At 41.5% G+C, this 12,730-nt stretch overlaps 6 protein-coding genes across 6 annotated transcripts; 1 reads left to right on the forward strand and 5 right to left on the reverse strand.

Annotated features, from left to right (window-relative positions):
* Positions 1-92: 92 nt before the first annotated feature.
* Positions 93-1,965, reverse strand: LOC117783828 (alkylated DNA repair protein alkB homolog 8). Its single transcript, XM_034621375.1, has one exon. It carries the CDS (start codon positions 1,963-1,965, stop codon positions 142-144), a length of 1,824 nt encoding a protein of 607 aa, XP_034477266.1. The 3' UTR covers positions 93-141.
* Positions 1,966-2,331: 366 nt separating this feature from the next.
* LOC117785246 (cyclin-dependent kinase 9) lies at positions 2,332-4,497 on the reverse strand. The gene is made up of 5 exons (XM_034623169.1): positions 4,440-4,497; positions 4,175-4,370; positions 4,028-4,112; positions 3,709-3,966; positions 2,332-3,247 (listed from the first exon to the last, which is right to left on the reverse strand). Exons 2-5 carry the CDS (start codon positions 4,354-4,356, stop codon positions 2,561-2,563), a joined length of 1,212 nt encoding a protein of 403 aa, XP_034479060.1. The 5' UTR covers positions 4,357-4,370; positions 4,440-4,497; the 3' UTR covers positions 2,332-2,560.
* A 134-nt stretch (positions 4,498-4,631) lies between these two features.
* LOC117784236 (28S ribosomal protein S15, mitochondrial) lies at positions 4,632-5,703 on the forward strand. Its single transcript, XM_034621909.1, has 3 exons — positions 4,632-4,905; positions 4,965-5,098; positions 5,160-5,703. The coding sequence occupies exons 1-3, from the start codon at positions 4,700-4,702 to the stop codon at positions 5,657-5,659; spliced, it is 840 nt and encodes a 279-aa protein (XP_034477800.1). The 5' UTR covers positions 4,632-4,699; the 3' UTR covers positions 5,660-5,703.
* On the reverse strand, positions 5,684-7,229 carry LOC117784235 (zinc finger Ran-binding domain-containing protein 2). The gene is made up of 3 exons (XM_034621908.1): positions 7,014-7,229; positions 6,465-6,802; positions 5,684-6,402 (listed from the first exon to the last, which is right to left on the reverse strand). The coding sequence occupies exons 1-3, from the start codon at positions 7,100-7,102 to the stop codon at positions 5,840-5,842; spliced, it is 990 nt and encodes a 329-aa protein (XP_034477799.1). The 5' UTR covers positions 7,103-7,229; the 3' UTR covers positions 5,684-5,839.
* Positions 7,230-7,892: 663 nt separating this feature from the next.
* LOC117783478 (40S ribosomal protein S24) lies at positions 7,893-8,898 on the reverse strand. Its single transcript, XM_034620888.1, has 2 exons — positions 8,780-8,898; positions 7,893-8,496 (listed from the first exon to the last, which is right to left on the reverse strand). Exon 2 carries the CDS (start codon positions 8,484-8,486, stop codon positions 8,088-8,090), a length of 399 nt encoding a protein of 132 aa, XP_034476779.1. The 5' UTR covers positions 8,487-8,496; positions 8,780-8,898; the 3' UTR covers positions 7,893-8,087.
* Positions 8,899-8,964: 66 nt separating this feature from the next.
* Positions 8,965-11,615, reverse strand: LOC117783477 (UDP-glucuronosyltransferase 1-7C). The gene is made up of 5 exons (XM_034620887.1): positions 11,433-11,615; positions 10,837-11,004; positions 10,694-10,784; positions 10,179-10,634; positions 8,965-9,909 (listed from the first exon to the last, which is right to left on the reverse strand). The coding sequence occupies exons 1-5, from the start codon at positions 11,433-11,435 to the stop codon at positions 9,026-9,028; spliced, it is 1,602 nt and encodes a 533-aa protein (XP_034476778.1). The 5' UTR covers positions 11,436-11,615; the 3' UTR covers positions 8,965-9,025.
* Positions 11,616-12,730: the final 1,115 nt, after the last annotated feature.

The raw sequence follows: 12,730 nt of genomic DNA on the forward strand, positions 1-12,730 counted from the left end.
TTTTGAAATCAAATAAACGAAATACTTAAATAAACTTTCTTTTTTTCAACAATTTTGAAATGTTAATATTTAGTTTAATTTATCTTTATATTTTTTTTATCTTGTCTTAGAAAACATAAGGAAATATTAATTTTCTTATTTCTACTTCCGTTCAAAGATGACGCAATGGTTGCCCTGATCATAGTAGCTTCTCCTGAGCACAACATCTGGTAGTTGAGACACCAACTGCTCCAGTTCGTGCTCCTCAAAGACATGATAGTATCGCAGGAAAGTTGTACGTTGCTCGTCTTTGGTTTTCCAAGGCACATAGACATCTTGTTGTTGGAACTCTGTGCGATTCGTGTGTACCGGCAGCGGCACCTGAAACTGCTCCATGTTTTCTAGTTGCTGGGCCAGCTGCTGGCGTTGTGCCTGTTCCGTGGTGCGCTCCTTGTTGACAGCCTTGTTCTGTCGCAAATATGCAGACTTTTTATCGTTCTTTCGCTGATCCTTGGCCCAGACATAGATGAGTGCACGTCCGCCCGGACGCAGCACGCGTGCCATCTCTCGCAGCGCTGTCAGCCGTCGCTCCGTGCTGGCCAGATGATGGATGACGGCAATGGAGATGCAGCCATCAACGCTGGAGCTGCGCACAGGCAGCTGTAAGCAATCGCAACGAAAGACGCTCTGTCCTCGTCCGTTGCTCACACAGAGTAAGCCCAGGGAACGATCACAGCCAATGCTTAGTAAGTGAGGATTACAGCCAAGATATTTGCCATTGCCACAGCCCACATCCAGAACCACTGAGAATGCCTCAAAACTGTGCAGAAACTGAGCAACCTGTGGCCATGGCGTATGCCGTGTGTCACTAAAGTGATTGGCAATCTTATCATACACCTCATGGACATTCTGCTGCTCCAGGTGGCTGGCATGCGTGGCCAAGGCATCGTTTAATGCCTGGGGAGCTGTGGTCTGCTGCGTATCACACAATGTGGGATATTTACAATCGCAGGGTCCTCGACGCAGTCTTCTGAAGGTGAGCGAGGTGCGTTTGCTGCGCGCCTGAGTTGTTAGGCCACCTGAGGATGTGGACACCACATCAATGTGTTTAGGCTTGATGCCATGCGTCCAATCGTAGCGCGATTCGCCGGACATGATCAGCAGGGAACGTCGCGGTAGCAGAACGTGCACCAGCTCATTGTTACGTCGAAAGTCCATGACCACGTCGGATTGCAAGGAGAGCGATAGAATCGGATCCACAAATGCACTATGCGTGTCCACATGCGGTGGTATGCCCTGTCCAGGCTCATAGCCATTCACCGTCAATTGATCAGGAGGCAGCATCTGAGGCACATCGCTATTGCCTAATCTCTGCCAGAGCAAATCACAGGCAGCTGGTATGGGCTGCTCCAAAGGCTGCGAGGGATCCACATTGTTGCTGCCATAAAGGAATTCATAGCCATAATGCTTAACATGTCTGTGCTTCAGTTTGTCCTCCGTGTGGGGGATTCGTTTGTCATCCTCTCCGACAGCCTGCAACAGACTTGCCTCCTCCTCAACACTGACAAAATCGGGCAACAGGATTAGACCACTTGGCAATGGTTTTTGCCAACCACTTTCCTCCATTTGCTCTGGCAATTCTGTTACATAACTGAGATAGGCAACGGCTCCCTGTTGACCTATAGTCGCCAGATTGTGCATACCCTGATACACAAGCTCCGCGTCCCCCAAAGTGGCACATATCAAAAAGCAATAGGATTTTGATGGCAGCATTACTACTTGAGACACTTGACCGCCTGTCTTGGCAGCCGCTGCCAGCAGCGTTTCCTCTGTGAGTCCATTGCTGAGTCCCACATTCAGTACAGCCAGATAGAGAGTTGGAGAATCACTTGCAGTCACATTGCAGTCGCCTTTTATTATTGCCAGGCAGCGTCGTTGTTTTTTATCGGCCTTTTTGGCTTTGTTTACATTTTGCACGTGCAACATGCTAGAGCTGTAGGCCGAAATGAACTAGAAAATACCAAACTATTTAGTGTGTCCACACTATGCATTTGTCCTTAACCTTAACTTAGTACGCAGCTTATAACAATTATACAGTTTTCAAGCATTTAAATACATAAATTTATTATTTATAAAAAAAAAATAATAATTAAAGTATTTATTTACGTAAACTAAAAAAATAATCTCAAGTTCAATGTTGTATTATTTAATTATTTTTTGAATTTCCCCAGACTTTTAATTTATTTATTCTTTTTAAATTTTAATTTGGCTTATTTTTTATCACTTCAGTTTTAATATTGATTTAACTTATGTCAGCTGTTCTAAGTCTAAGTCGAATAAATGAAACATTTAAACCATATTCTTTTTATTTTTGTAAATTTTGTATGGAAATGTATTTATTTTACGCGATGCATGAACAAAACTATGTAACTAAAGATATAGATAATTCATATAAAATAATTAAAATTCACGTTCTTCGTGTACTTTGATGATAATACGACTACAACTAGTGCATATACAGTCAGTCTCAATGCTATATGCTCGCATCCAACTTAATCTTAATCGTAATGAGGATTCCAATCTACCAGACTCTGTCAATCATGCTATTATCCTGTGGCTTCTGATTCATCGTCGTCAACTGTTGGTGATAATTGCGCATCTGATTACTGCGTCTTGGTTGCGCCAAATACTCAAACATGCTCTGCAGATGCTGGGACAACATCTTGCTCAGGTCACTCGGCATGGGATCAGTCCAAAAGAAATCATGATTTAGTGCTGTGTCTGCATCAATGCGTTTCTTTGGATCCAACGTCAGTAGTTTGTCTAGTAAATCGCAGCCCGTGGGATCCTTAACATAAGGACGCAATCGTTCCTTGACGCGTCTCTTTTGATTCTTTGGCAACTCAATGGATTTGTACAGTTCCAGCTCTTCGACGCCGGGCCAAACATCCGGAGTGAAAGATCCACACAGCTGAGAGATAAATGTCAATTGCTGCTGCTCCGTATTGCCCTGCATTATGGGCGATCGTGTCCACATTTCGGCCATAATGCAGCCAGCTCCCCACATATCAACGGGCGGACCGTAGTTGCGATCTCCGAGCAGCAGTTCCGGCGGACGATACCACAAGGTGACCACACGATTTGTATAACGATTCTTGCAGTCATTCTTTGGAATGCTAAATGCACGCGCCAATCCAAAGTCGGCCAGCTTTAAAATGCCATGTTTTGTAATCAGCACATTGGCTGCTTTCATATCGCGATGCAGAATCTGCAAGGAAATATCGGATATCAGTGACGAATTGACTTCTATACCCTGTGCCCATTGAAAATAGGCAATAAAGGGTATAATGTGTTTAACATAATGTATGTAACAGGCAGAAGAAGGCATGACAGATCCCATAAAGTATATATATTCTTGATCAGGATCCACAGCCGAGTCGATTTAGCACTGTCCGTCTGTGTGTCCGTCCATCTGTTTGAACGCATCGATCTCTGTATCATATAGCTGCCATAGATACGATTGGTCGAAAATTAAGTTTTAGTATGAAAAAGTTCTTAGTTTTTTGAAACATCTCTACCAATCTGACACAATATACATCTGGGCTGGTTTTATACATCCTGACCTAATGTGGTTAAAATCTGTTCACTAAATCTTATAGTTGTCATCGTGTGTCGAGTGTGCTCGTCTGTTCCGCTTGCTTATTTTTATATACATATAGATATATTTACCTTGTTGCTATGTATGTAGTAGAGACCATTGAGTAACTGCTGCATCACCTTCTTAATCTCGCCCAAACTGAACTTGACATTCATATTGGAGAGCAGTCCAGCCAGATCGTGCTCACAAAAGTCGAATACCAAATAGAAGGTGGATCTGTAGCCATTGTGGACAGTTGCTTTGGTGCGACAAATCTCTATGAGATTGACGACATTCTCATGTTTCAGCAGTTGCAGGATGCGTATCTCGCGCAGGGCCGTAATGGGAAACTGTGAAAACAGTGAGAGAACATTAATATTTATATTAATTAATGTAGTTAACTTTACTTACGCCTTCTTTTTCATTGTCCATGAGCACCTTCTTCATGGCCACAAACTTTTTGTTGCTCTTCTTTTCGCGTGCCTTGAACACCTCACTGTGATTTATATTTATTATTATTTATTGTCTTGTTATATATTTGATAGAATGTAGACTTACCCAAATGTGCCTTGTCCTATTTTGGCCACTTTCTCGTATTTACTACTCTCATCGCAGTAGGGAAAATCATAATCCTCAATGTATTTTTGTTTCTCCATTAGCGACATGGTACGCGATGAACTGCCGGACGAAACGCTGGATGGCGTCGATGCCTGCGGTAACATATGCGACATGTGTGCCATTGCGATATATATTTCTGAGAAAATATGAGCAAATTAATCTCTTGAACTTCACAATTTCTTGAACATTTTTAATCCACACTCACAAAACAAAGCAACAACTGGTGCTGTTGCAGCGACGTGCGTTTACAAAATATGTACACACTGAACAATATCAGCTGTATTGCTGCAAAATTATCGATGATCGAATATTGTTATTATCGATGGTATCGATGACCGTCGATAATTTGACGGCACTAATCAGCTGTTGCGGCATATTCGTGTTTTTGTTTGATGTGTGCACACTTACCAAATGATATAACCTGGCGGAACGAATCACATTGGATAAACACTAAAATTGTTATTTATGAATAAATTACTAAATATAGGGCACGTAGTGCCGCGTCAATTTGTGCGTGACTATGCGTTCAAGTCAGATCTGAAAATCAAATGGGTACGACCCGAAAAGATATCCTGCATCAAGCCGGAGAAAAGCGGTGATCTTGCCAAGTTGCCACCGTTAAACCCAAATGAAATATTGCCGGATTACAAGGATTCCAAGGAGCTGGAGAAGTAAATGAGCAAGAGTTGCATAATTTTTGCATGTATATATTTAAATTAATTTTTTTCAGTGCCAATGAAGCAGTAAAATCGCTGTTTAAGTTGAGCAACAATCGGAACAGTCTGACTACGAGATATTATCGTGACGAACTGGTTAAAGAGGTGCAACGACATGCCCAGGACTTTGGCTCCATGGAGGCGAAACGTATGTATAAGTGTACTTAATCAACGTACTCTACAAGTCTCCGATTTCATATTTATAACAGTGGCCAAGATGACTGCATTTATACGGCGGTATCAGGAGCACATGGAGATCAGTCCACGCGACAGGGTAATCAAAGTGCGTCTAAAGGAGATGATCGAGAAGCGCAAAAAGTTTCTAAAATACCTCAGACGCTGGGACTATCCACGCTTTGAGTGGATATTGGAAAAACTCGACTTGGTTTACAAGCCGCCACCTACAAATTTCCATTGGATAACACGCAAGGAATCGCTGCAGAAACTAACCGATATTTATTGCGAGAAAATCAAGGAAGAGCGACTAGAAGCCTATCACAAGGAGCTGCAAGCACAACAGATACCCTACCTCGAGGATGCCATCAAGAAGATGTCATTTGTGAGACAGGAGCAGATCGATTGCGATGTTCCCGTCACAGTTACGGAGCAGCAAATTGAGGAAGCTCGCCAGGAACTGGCACGTCTGAAGGAGGCAAGGGAAGCGGCGGCAGCTGCAACACGCAAACAGTCGGATGATACCTTCCATTAATAATTTGGCAATAAAGCCCTTGAATGATTCTTAAATTATATGAATTTATTGAGTTTTTTTTATAGAGTTGTGGGGATTTCATTACATGTCATGGGAAGTGATGCAGGCTTAGAAAAATAAATAAACAGCAAAAACAAGACGAAAGCATGAATTCTCCAACGGAGATTATAATTAAAAGGTTTAGCGCCGACCTGGAGCAGCACGTTCGACAGATCGTGACCGTGTGTCGGATCGTTTCTTTCCACGCTTACTGTTGGATGCGTTGCTGCTGCTGCTGGAGCTGCTTGAGGATGAGGTGGTTGAGGAATCGCTGGAGCTGGACGAGCTTGATGAGGACGACGAAGAGAAGGACGAGGTGGAGTCTCTGGAGGCTCTTTTACTGCAAGCAGCTGCTGCTGCTGATGATGAATTTAACTTGCTGCTACTATTTCCATTGTCCGTTTCCTTGCTCTTCACATTACTGGAGCTGACTTCGTTGTCGCCCCACAAATCGTACTTGGACAAATCACCGTCATCGTCCTCGTCATCATCTTCCTCCTCCTCCACGCCATCAATATCACTGCGTCTAGGACGTTTCGCTTCATCCCTGCCACGTCCACGGTCCTGTGGATCCTCATCGCTTCCAGCGCCTTTGTCATTGTTTTTACGCTTCTTGCGGCGTCCAAACTCGTCGTACTCGCTATCAGAGTCCTGACGCTCCTTGTACTCAACAACGCCACGATCATTGTAACCGCCGCCAAAGCCTGCAATTAAATTGTTTATAATAATATGAATTTTGGCTTTATTTGATGGCTACTCTACGCACCTGTGCGCTCCTCCACGTCGGTGAATTTGGGCGCATTACACATGTTGCAGGTCTGGCGGCGCGCCCAATTAACGTTGGCACATTTGCTGCACTGCCAATCCTCGGCGCTGAACAGACCACGTGACTTGTCTGCCGCCACTTTGCCAATTTCCGTGCCCAGTTTCTTTTTGCTTGAGCTGCTGCTGCCGCTGCTCCCATTGCCGCGTTCTCGACTTTGATCTCGATCCCTGTCCCGGTCTCGGTCCCGATCCCGGTCCGGCTTTTCAATAATGCTGCTTTCCCGCTCACGGTCGCATTTATTGCATTGCAGGCGACGCGCAAAGTTCAAATGGCGGCAGCTGCAACACAGACAGACGCCATAACCAACACACACACACACACGGATGGAGGAAGAATAAGAGTAACAAAACAACAATTTATATATTTCATTTGTCTGTTAGATGGGGTAGAGGGATAATGTGCTGACACTCAAATCCTATTGTAGACATCAACCAACCAACCAACGCACTTGGCTTGCAATATTAAGTTGCAAGCTTTACGCGCACTCACTCAATATCTGGACAAATCCAATCGCCAGCAGAGACGCTGACTCCGACGCCAACGCCGCCAGCACCACCACCACCCCCGCTGTTGGACATTATAAGCTCGATCCGTTGCCTTTGAGTTTGGTGTGGTTGCTGCTATGAAAGGTCCTTTGAAATGCTGACCAACTTATCAACTGACATTTAAAACAATTTTATACAATTTCTGTATATGAATCTTTTCCGGTTTGGTTTTTTTTTAGCGTTGCTAGTAGGGTTGTAATCAGTGCTGCCAACTTGTTTTAATAGACATGTAGCAACAATAAAATGGGTTGGCAGGCTTGGCACGCGTATTTATGCCCGTTTTCAGATTGTGATCAATTTTCAAAATCGATCAAAACCTGCAACTTCTATCAATTTAAAGCTAGAATTTTGAAAATGTTTGCTGAAGTTTTGTTCGAGCTTTGTAAATTTTTTGATTTAATTAAGCTTTTCCCCTTAGTCCCATCAAACTCCCAGCATACATATACATTTTTAGCTATATTTTATCTAATTTTGAATTCCATTTTACATTTAATTGTTCATTTTTGCCAAATTATTTCTGGAAAACTAAATCAAATTTAAATTTCGCTCCGCTTGCAGATTTTGGTCCTTTTTATTATGTGATGGAAACTTTTTAGAGGAAAATATCTGTTTTTAACGTTAAAAATAGCTAGATCTTCCGTCAGCCACTTTTTTCATATTTTTCGCGATTGCCATTCAAAAAATTGCGGATCTAGCGGAATAACAGCTGAGTTAGCAACACTGCTCACAACTTTGCATTTGTTTATAAATTTATGTTTTTATCCTGATTTTTAGGTGTAGTTTCTATATAAAACTTTAAGATTTCCAAAAGAAAATGCATTGCTTTATTTACTTTTAGAGTTTTATTTTCTTAAGCATATAAAACAAAAGCCGCTCCAAAAGTAAACAACTGATTTGTGTTGTCATTTAACTTAAAAAAGTGAATCTAACGCATAACCAGCAGCTTTTGGAATTGTCGGTGTGCGCCACCGGTAACACACACACACAATCAGGGTTTTTTTTCCAGTGTAGTGGGCATTTACTTCTTGCCGGTACCGATCTTGGCCTTGGCGGTACCACGGACCTTCTTCATTCTGTTGCGACGTTCCTTGCGCTGCTTGCGTGTCTGCTTCTTCTGCTCGAAGAGACCATGACGTGCCAAACGGTATTTGGGCTCGAACTTCTTGGCAAAGTCAAGAGTGTCATAGATGAGGGCAAAGCCCGTGGAGCGACCACCGCCAAAGTTGGTGCGGAAACCGAAGGCGAACACAACATCGGGGGTCACCTTGTACATGGCGGCGAGCTTCTCGCGAATCTCAGTCTTGTTGACCGACGAGAGACCGGGATGGAGCACATCGCAGACCATTTGTTTCCGGGCAAGCAGACGGTTCGTCATGAACTTGCGGGTGCGGATTGTGGCTGTTGTACCAGTCGACATATTGGCGGAGCTGTAAGACACACAAAGTCACAGCAATTAGACAATAATTTCACACATAAATCGCATGTCAATAATATTCATGTTATTTTGTTGTTGCTGTCTCAGCTCGCTGTCAACATAACCTCAATGCGTTTTGCTGCTCCGCTGAGCAACTCGAGACTCCACGTGTGACAATCAATTGCTCGCCACTTGTTTATACACGCTTTTGGTGGCCTGCATTCATATGCACTTGCATTCCACACATTACCAGCACTTTTTAAACGCATTTTGGTTGATTTAAAATCAATTATTACCTTTTAAAACACTCAAAAAGGTTTTAAACACGTCTGCTGTGCGAACGCGATTCTTTAGAAAGGAAGATGGCCACCGTCGATTGCTAAAAACTTGGCAGCACTTTTTTCCAGGGTTGTATTGAACGAAAATCAATTGCTGCCCATGCAACCATGTAGTTGGCGCAATTTTAAAACGATACAGTCGGTTATTTGAAAATTGTAATCTTTATTAGTTCACTTTGGCTTTAATAATTTGTTGACATAAATCTAATTTAATTTTGACAACTTTTGTTCATTTCGCTTTCTTTGCAAAGTATATACGACTGCAAAGTAACCGGCCACCAAAACTGCGAGAAACAAAACTGCCACACCAAAGTAAAATATAAACAAATCAAAAAGATGCAAATGTTTAGAGGCTATATCAATTCCACGTGTTCTTATCGAAGCGCCGCCTTTATGCCGTACCACGTAGTTCACCCAGAACATGGCGCTGGCCAATGCACCCAGCGGTCTGTCCCGGAACTCACTGGACACCTCTCGAATTGTCAGCTGATACTTTTGTCCTGTTGTGAGCTCCTCCAGAGCCCAGTTCAAGGCTGCGCTGGTGAAATTGGTAGAATCCAGCTGTAGGCCTACTCCCAACTTTACCGCTAGCTGCATATTCTTGCGTTCATTCCGGAAGATTGGTAAACCCAACATGGGAACATGGCGTACAATGCCCTCTTGTAGGCTCAATAGATCTCCATTCATAATAAAGACACGCACTTTCGGATGGGCTAGGATGTCAATTTGCGGCACTGCATGCTGTATCATCACGTTCCTGGGCTGACCTTCAAGCTTCTTCACATCGTGACAAGTCCAAATCACACCTTCCTTGCGCGCGCCCAGAAAATCAAAGAGTATCTGCAGCTTCGGTTTAGGCAGCTGACCGCAGAGCTGCTCGTTACCAAGCTGCATATAAATGATGCCGGCGCGAGCCTCTTCCATAAAACGCTTGATGTTCCAGGGCAGTTCGCGTGGTCCGCGTATGTGCAGACCGCCGGCGGGCACAATCTGTTGCACTAACGGTCGTGGTGTCAAGAGTGGTACATGATTGTTCAGCAACAGCAGCGACAGATGAGAAGCCTGCAGTTCCATCACTGTGTTTGCCACTGCAATCAAATTGAATTGTCGTTAAAAATATTTGAATTTGAGTTTCGTTAAGTTGTTTGGCTTTGGGTTGCCAGACGTATGAAAAACCGTTTCAATAACAAAAGGTGGCGAGCAAATTTATTTTTTTTTAGTTTTTGTTGTTTTGGTTATAATTTAGAAATGAATTAATAATTAAATGATAATTAAAGGTGCCCCAGGATAAGAAGCTATATAATTTAATTTCATTTGATTTAAGCCACATTCACAGTGGTAATCGAACTTTACTTACTTTTGAAATGCTTGCGTATCAATTGATCCTGCGCCGCATAATGATCCTTCTGGAATCGCTTGCGTCTCGCGATGCAGTCACGTACATTACCCAAACGTGTCAAAAAGCTTAAATCTGATGTGTACTGCGCAAAATCAATGGGTGAACAGGCAGCTGGTACCAATGATTCCTGCACAGCATCCATATAGTTGCCAAAATCGGTGCTAACTATGCCAATTGTGGGCTTATTATGCTTATAGCCCAACGCCAGAAGCGCCTCCGTGTAGAAGTAATCAACGATAATGACATCATAATTAAATTCCAGGGTTGGCAACTGCAGCAACGCTTGCATCGCCGGCTTGGAGAGAAAATGATCCAAAGCTTGTGATCCCACATTGGCCAAGGAATTGCGTAATTTGTGATCAGCCAAACGACTCAGATCTTCCAGGCTGCCACCAGGTGCCGCATGCTTCTGCACTGTGGAAAGTCTCTAATAAGTTGCGTATTTAATTAATGTTTAGCCTCAGTTTACTTACAGTTACTCCAGAAGTTATATTCCGGCGCGACAACAGTTTCCGTAATGCGATCCACACTCTCACCTAGACCATGGCTGCCGTATACAGTCACCTGTTGGAAATTTGACTTTAATATTGCACTTGTATTTGTTATACAAACTTACATTGTGCTCTCTTCCTGCTAATTCGGTGACCAAGGTTCTCATCACTGCAAAGTGACTCTCACTGGCATGTGGAAATAGGACAAGTATATTAGCCGAACGAACTGTATTGCCACCCAGCAGGAGTAAGAGCAGTACCACCCAAGGTACTCCGGCTCCTTTATGTGGATGCTGAGAGAGTAAATACACAAACATTAACATATGTATAAAAGTATCTTCAGTGTCTCACAGCTTATTTGACCCACAGCTCTTACATATTACAAGTTTTAAATGTATGTATCTTTTGATGGCAAAGAGATACAAATTTAAATTGGTTAATTAGGGTTTATATTTAAACAAAAAATATTTTTATCCTACATATATTTTATATGTATGTATTTTATCTGTAACTTAAAATTGTAATTGGTCAAATAAGCTGTGGGCCACTATATATACAAATATTTATAGTGAGATAGATGCACATGTATTTGTCAGATTTCATTGGTACACATCAGCTTCGGTCACTTTCTCAATCTCTCTACTCTTATCAATTTAAATATTCTAAGCCGCTAGACTAAATGATTTTTCTATACGTCTTGAATAAAATCTTCAAAACTTACCATTTTAAAGCCAGTTACTTGAGTTTCTATTCTTTCAACGTGCAACTGCAACTGCTTGCAATAAATTTTCAAAGCTTTTCCAACTTATTTCACCCCTTTCCTTTCTGCAGTGTTTCCTTTCCAAACGCCTTCTCTCCAAGCACTGATTGCTCACAAGCAGAAAAACAAATACATAATTATAAAAGTGCGACAGCGTCCAGAATTTCTGTGGTTATTCAATGTACATATGCACATACATATATATGACTATCTGGAAGTTTGTATTGGAAACATATGTGGCACATGAGATTGCCGCCGACATGAGCAATACACATGCACACACAATCTCCATAAACACATATGTATGTATATATGTAGTTTCATATGTGTGTGTGTCGTTCATTAAACGAATGGGGTACAATTGCACTGACACAGGCAAATTTGTTGATTCCTCACAAAACGATCCTCTCCCTCTCGCTTCTCAAATGCTCCAATTCGCTCTCCGTCTTGTTGCATCTGTTTGTATATGTATGAATGCATGCATGTAGACTGGAAAATGAGGGAATGACTTGGAGCTAATAATTAGACATTGCTTTGCTGGAGCTACAATTCAATAGCGAAAAGTCAAAAGGTGGTCAATCTTAATTCAAATTATCGTTTTCAATTTTAAGCACCTGTCCTTGACTTCGAGATACCCTATCAAAAATTCGCATTTAACTACAGAAATATCTAGACTCGTCTCCTGATGCTGGGACAGGAACGTTATACATTTTCTTTTTGGAATTTTAATATGTTTGTATTATTTCAGTGTTAAAATTAAATTTATGTTTAATTGTTTTTAATTTAAATTTTTCTGTAAATTCTAAATAATTTTCTTTGCAATCCTAATAAATAACAAATTTATTTCAATGGCCGTTTTGGGCTGGAAAATCATTAAACCATAATTTATACTAACCGGGGTATATGTGATTTTTACGAATTATATTATGCTTTTTGTACTTCCTAATTAGTGCTTGATAAATACATGTGTTAAACAAATAAAAGTATTTACTTGTAAAGCTTATAAAAATAAATTTTTAAATCAAAATACATTGATATTTGTGACTAGTGCCATAATTAGATCATAATAAACAAACAAATAAATAAATGCTTAAAGCAATTGTAAGCAATTTGTATCTTAAAAAAAAACAAAAATTGACACTAATAATTCTTACGAATTTTCGTCATTTCTAATCCAATTTACTTGTTTACTACGTATTTGCATAAAATCAAGGTTTTTCAGACTTTAAGTAGCTAAAATAGTCTACTAATATGTGCTT

Source organism: Drosophila innubila (genome assembly GCF_004354385.1).
Source record: "Drosophila innubila isolate TH190305 chromosome 2R unlocalized genomic scaffold, UK_Dinn_1.0 1_C_2R, whole genome shotgun sequence".
In the NCBI taxonomy this organism is placed as follows: Eukaryota; Metazoa; Arthropoda; class Insecta; order Diptera; family Drosophilidae; genus Drosophila; species Drosophila innubila.

Bases quoted from the DNA above. Each gene is read 5' to 3' on its own strand.
- LOC117784236 (XM_034621909.1), top strand. From the start codon at position 4,700: ATGAATAAATTACTAAATATAGGGCACGTAGTGCCGCGTCAATTTGTG. The intron at 4,906-4,964 runs GTAAATGAGCAA...AATTTTTTTCAG, and splicing joins GATTCCAAGGAGCTGGAGAA to TGCCAATGAAGCAGTAAAAT. The intron at 5,099-5,159 runs GTATGTATAAGT...TATTTATAACAG, and splicing joins TGGCTCCATGGAGGCGAAAC to TGGCCAAGATGACTGCATTT.
- LOC117783477 (XM_034620887.1), bottom strand. The intron at 10,635-10,693 runs GTAAGTAAACTG...GACTTTCCACAG, and splicing joins ATATAACTTCTGGAGTAACT to TGCAGAAGCATGCGGCACCT. The intron at 9,910-10,178 runs GTAAGTAAAGTT...ATTTGATTGCAG, and splicing joins GATACGCAAGCATTTCAAAA to TGGCAAACACAGTGATGGAA.
- LOC117783828 (XM_034621375.1), bottom strand. From the start codon at position 1,965: ATGTTGCACGTGCAAAATGTAAACAAAGCCAAAAAGGCCGATAAAAAA.
- LOC117785246 (XM_034623169.1), bottom strand. From the start codon at position 4,356: ATGGCACACATGTCGCATATGTTACCGCAGGCATCGACGCCATCCAGC. The intron at 4,113-4,174 runs GTAAGTCTACAT...TATAAATCACAG, and splicing joins ATAGGACAAGGCACATTTGG to TGAGGTGTTCAAGGCACGCG. The intron at 3,248-3,708 runs GTAAATATATCT...ATTTCCTTGCAG, and splicing joins ACTACATACATAGCAACAAG to ATTCTGCATCGCGATATGAA.
- LOC117784235 (XM_034621908.1), bottom strand. From the start codon at position 7,102: ATGTCCAACAGCGGGGGTGGTGGTGGTGCTGGCGGCGTTGGCGTCGGA. The intron at 6,803-7,013 runs GTGAGTGCGCGT...TCTGTGTTGCAG, and splicing joins TGGATTTGTCCAGATATTGA to CTGCCGCCATTTGAACTTTG. The intron at 6,403-6,464 runs GTGCGTAGAGTA...ATTTAATTGCAG, and splicing joins CGACGTGGAGGAGCGCACAG to GCTTTGGCGGCGGTTACAAT.
- LOC117783478 (XM_034620888.1), bottom strand. From the start codon at position 8,486: ATGTCGACTGGTACAACAGCCACAATCCGCACCCGCAAGTTCATGACG.